Genomic DNA, 5,190 nt, shown 5'->3' with positions numbered 1-5,190 from the left:
TGTGTGTGTGTGTGTGTGTGTGTGTGTGTGTGAGGGTGGGAGGAGGAGTGACCGTTAGGAATCATGCAATCTATAAAATCACACTGCTTCATCCTTCCCTTACAATTTCATATGAAGGAAGACGCAGCTTATATAAAGGAAGACACTGGCGCCCCCCCCCCCCCCATTCCCCGGCCCCCTGTGTAAGTAAACGCCAATGCAACCACAATGATGGGCCGGTCATTCAAATAGACGGATGCAATAGGCAGCACAGATAGATAGATAGATAGTTTACTGACCACCACAAAAATGTATACATAATGATAACAGTAATTCCACATCAACCCAATAATGGTCCTAAATATAACTACATCAACATGTCATAAAAACAATAACTACAGCCAAACTCTGCTTATAAATACTGAAATGTGTCATGCCGCCGCTATCATTTTTTTACAACAAAGGAGACAGCTCAAGGGCACACAAAAAAGGAAACAATAATAAAAAGTCCGCTACTCGCTGCTCTTAAAAAAAAAATCAAAAGAGGTGGCCGAAAGGGAGGTCAATTTCGGGAGGAGAGGTGTCCTGATACCCTCCTCATGCTATATAAAACCAAACAGTCCTCAGGAACAATAAAAGCAAAATAGTAAGACGTATAAAAGTATGTAAAGAAAACGCGCGCCATCCTTGAAGCAAGACGTCCATGCAGGCAACGGGCACTGGTATTAAGAATCAACATATATTAATAGGAAAGGCTAGTAAAGGTTAGACGTGGGTAATAATGGAACACAACCACAACAGAAGAACCAAATGGAGGTGGACGAACTAAGGGCACACGGCCAGCGAGCAGAGTGCGGTAGAGCAGGAGATTATATTGATCGCATCCCTTCAACCACCCTCGCTCATTGCCTTCATTCAGGAAACGTGGCCGTGTTAGCGCCCCGTTACAAAGGCAGAACACCGGCGTGAAAGGAAGCATCCGGGCGTCGCTCATGCCAAGCCCCGGACAGGGAGTTGGCAGCAGCGGCAGTATCATGCGGACCTCCGCCGTTAGAGGGTGCGTGCGCGGCGCCCTTGGTCCCACAGCCGTGCCCAGCAGCAGACCGAGACAGCCTCCCGCCCACCTTCCGTCCACGTAGAAGAGCGAGGGAGACACGCACACAAACCAGCGTCTTAAAATGGCACCAGGAAGTCAAACCGTCTAAGCAGCTCCGCCGTTGTAAGTAGATAGCGTGATAAGTTAGATAGATAGTTCTCGTAGGGTTATATAAACCCAGCTTTTTGGTGGCCTAGGTGTGTGCGTGCGTGTGTGTGTGTGTGTGCGTGTCTGTTTTTTCCGTGTTTTTAGTCACTCCGTATTGATCTTTAGAGCCCAGTGTGTGTGTGTGTGTGTGTGTGTGAGCGGGAGGGCGCGGCAGATGTACGCATCATGAGTTACCTGCCCCTCCTGACGTCTGTGATAACTTGTCTCTGACTGTTATTATGATTTTATTTAATGCTAAAATGAAAGTAATACAGCGCCGGTAAGCTTTCATGATGCGGCTTGTTAATGTTAATGTTTTAGAAGTGTCGCCGGGACGCCAACACGAACACATACTGTAACGCGCCCCGCTGGCCACGACGGCCTTTGACCACAGCACACACACTTGACCTTTTTCTCACCAACAACATTCTTAATTAACATAACAAACACTCAGGTTGTTCCAGGAGTTAGTGACCATGACATACTCATCGTTGACGCTGACCTCCGACCGATTAGACATAAACAGAGACCCAGACACCTTGTGTCCTTCAACGCCTCAAAACACAGTTTCTCCACCTATCCACTCGACACAATCTTCCAAACAACTATCCTCTATTCTTTGACAACACTCAGCTATCACCTTCTTCAACCCTAAACATCCTCGGTCTATCCTTAACTCAAAATCTCAACTGGAAACTTCATATCTCTTCTCTTACTAAATCAGCTTCCTCGAGGCTGGGCGTTCTGTGCCGTCTCCGCCAGTTCTTCTCCCCCGCACAGTTGCTATCCATTTACAGGGGCCTTGTCCGCCCTCGTATGGAGTATGTATCTCACGTGTGTGGGGGCTCCACTCACACAGCTCTCCTTGACAGAGTGGAGTCAAAGGCTCTTCTTCTCATCAGCTCTCTTCCTCATACTGATAGTCTTCTACCTCTTAAATTCCGCCGCCATGTTGCCTCTCTTTTTATCTTCTGTCGATATTTTCATGCTGACTGCTCTTCTGAACTTGCTACCTGCATGCCTCCCTCTCTCCCGCGGCCCCGCTGCACACGACTTTCTACTCATGCTCATCCCTATACTGTCCAAACCCCTTATGCAAGAGTCAACCAGCATCTTCACTCTTTCATCCCTCACGCTGGTAAACTCTGGCACAATCTTCCTTCATCTGTATTTCCTCCTGCCTACGACTCGAACTCTTTCAAGAGGAGGGTATTAGGACACCTCTCCTCCCGAAATTGACCTCTCTTTTTGGCCACTCCTTTGACCTCTATTCAGGAGCAGTAAGTAGCGGGCTTTTTTTTTTTTTCTTTACGCCCTTGAACTGTCTCCTTTGCTGTAAAAAAAAAAAAGACAGATATTCCTTTATTCAAGGGCTGACTTAGACATGATCAAACAAGACCTAACTGCTTTCAGCACTGACTTTTTTGCGACTGACCCACACACAAGACTTCCTTCCACATACTGGAACAACCTGAAACACACCATACACAACTCTATGAAGAGACACATACCACAAAAAACACTTTCTAGAAGGTACACACTTCCCTGGTCTTCCAGGGATCTACGCAGACAACATCGCATGAAACAAAGACTCTACAGACGCGCGCAGACATACAACACAACAGATAATTGGACCGCCTACAAAAATTTCCAAAAGATATTTGCCAAAAACATAAAAGTAGCGGAACGCAAACAAATAGCAACTTACCTCGCAGACAACGTAAGAAATAACAAAAGAAACTTTTTTCAGATCCTTTAAGACGCGCAAACATGACACTAACACGATTTCATCACTTAAAGACAACACTAACACATTAGTAACCAGCCCACAACACAAAGCACAAATACTCAACACACAGTTCCAATCGATGTACACACAAGAACACAACCTGACACCAAACATGCCACACAGCCCCTTCCTCCCGATACCCCCCCTTGACATCACGACTAACGGAACACAGAAATTACTGGAAGGACTTGACACAACCAAATCCACTGACCCCGACAACATTCCCGCCTTCATCCTTTAATCCTTTGCCCCCATCCTTGCCCCCATCCTTCAGGCCATATTCACCCAGTCCCTATCATCCACCTCATTACCCTCTGACTGGCTTTTGGCAAATATTAATCCTTTATTTAAGACAGGTGACCGGACTGACCCAGCCAACACTGGAACACTGCTCCATGGTGTGGGATCCTTACACACACAGAAACATTGATAGGTTAGAACAAATCAACACCAAGGCGGCAAGGTTCATTACAAACAATTACACTCGAACGCCTGGAATCACAACACGGATCAAACGACAGAATTTGAACTGATAAACATGGAACCTCTTCACATACGCAGACAAGCACACAGACTTACACTTATGTACAAGATCACAAACACTCACATTGACATTGACCCACAAACATACTTACGCAACACAAACAGTCAACGTACTCGTAACACACACATCCATAAATACCAAACATATCACACTAACACTGACGCATACAAGCACTCATACTTTCCACGCACCATACGTGACTGGAACAGCCTCCCTCAACAGATTTTAGACTGCGGTACAATAGACTCATTCAAAAAAACAAATACACAATCACTTGTCACCACGACACACCACCACTAACAATTACACTTGATTCACTTCCCTCCCCTGCACACCCGGCTTCCCCGTCCCCCCAACAGCCAACACAAATATGCGTGTTATGCACCTGATGGCTGCCCTGCGCAGTAATATCCAGATTCAGATCCAGAAGTGTTTTGTAGTGGCGCCATTCTTGCTTGGCTCATTCTACCCGCCCCCTCCCCCTCACCCCCCCGGAGCTCCACTTGATGCTCTTTAGAGAGTTCGCTAGAGTCCGGATTGACAAGAGGTCATCAGGGCCACTTGGCGATGACTGAGCATTGTCAGCTTGTAGCGGAGCGCGGGACTTGAACCCGGGTCCTCCAGGACTAATACAAGTACTTCTACTATAACTTTTACTACTACTACTATTACTACAACTACTGCTACTAATACTATAACTTTCACTACTACTACTACTGCTGCTAAAACTACTATAACTTTTACTACAACTACTACCACTACTACTACCACTGCTCCTTTCAGATGTGGTGGCGCCGGGGAACGAGGGTGCCGCTGCCCGGCCTCCGCGTGCCCCCCGCGCCGCTTTGCCTGGGCCTCCTGCTGCTGCTGTGCCTGCTGATGGCGGTGGGCCTGCTGCACGCTGGTGTGTGTGTGTGTGTGTGTGTGTGTGTGTGTGTGTGTGTGACGAGCAGGATTATTAATATTATTACTATCAGTAGTTGTAGTATTTTTGTTGTTGTTCTTGCTGTTACTATTTTTGTTTTTGTTGTTGATGGCACTGTAGTGTTAGTAGCAGTAGTAATAGTAGTAGTAGTAGTAGTAGTAGTAGTAGTAGTAGCAGTAGTAGTAGTAGGTTGCCCTTCCTATCAGATGAGGAGCTGAGAAGACTGAGGGTGGCCATAGTGGGACTCTCTGAGACGAAGAGGCCAGGCACTAACGAGATCAGTGATTGTTACAATTACTGCTGGTCCGGCATGAGCAATGGTGCCGTCTCAAGGGTATCTATAGGCATCTCCAGCCAGCTGCAGCCATTTGTGGTTAAGGTTACTCCGAGTGATGAGCGTATAATGTGATTTTGTTTGTGTTTTCTCATTTGCCGCTGTATCGTCGGTAGGCTCTCTTGAGGGGACTGGTGGACGGTCCCAGCCAGTTAGTGTTGCGGGTGAATTTTATTTTATAAATTATATTTTATGGGGCTGACATTACATAATTCTTGCTTGGTGCATAATGCCCCTCGATGCTCCTATTGACCAAACTCGCTGAAGTCAGGCTTGACTGAAGATCTCGACATGCGAGTAATCCTTCGATTTTTGGCGATGGTTGAATATTGTAAGCGTCTTGCGGTGGGACCTGAGCAAGGCTTCTCGGGATCAC

General features: G+C 46.7%; 1 protein-coding gene across 1 annotated transcript in view; it reads left to right on the top strand.

Moving 5' to 3' along the window:
• The first annotated feature begins 941 nt into the window (after positions 1-941).
• Positions 942-5,190, top strand: part of LOC126993890 (uncharacterized) — a 15,387-nt gene continuing 11,138 nt past the window's right edge. The window contains exons 1-2 of the mRNA XM_050853026.1: positions 942-1,198; positions 4,339-4,459. Coding sequence (XP_050708983.1) covers positions 4,339-4,459 — 121 coding nt within the window. The 5' untranslated portion in view covers positions 942-1,198. The remainder of the gene's footprint in view (positions 1,199-4,338; positions 4,460-5,190) is intronic.

The sequence above is a fragment of the Eriocheir sinensis genome, unplaced genomic scaffold (genome assembly GCF_024679095.1).
Source record: "Eriocheir sinensis breed Jianghai 21 unplaced genomic scaffold, ASM2467909v1 Scaffold697, whole genome shotgun sequence".
Classification (NCBI taxonomy): domain Eukaryota; kingdom Metazoa; phylum Arthropoda; class Malacostraca; order Decapoda; family Varunidae; genus Eriocheir; species Eriocheir sinensis.
This window is presented reverse-complemented; position numbering and strand designations above follow the sequence as displayed.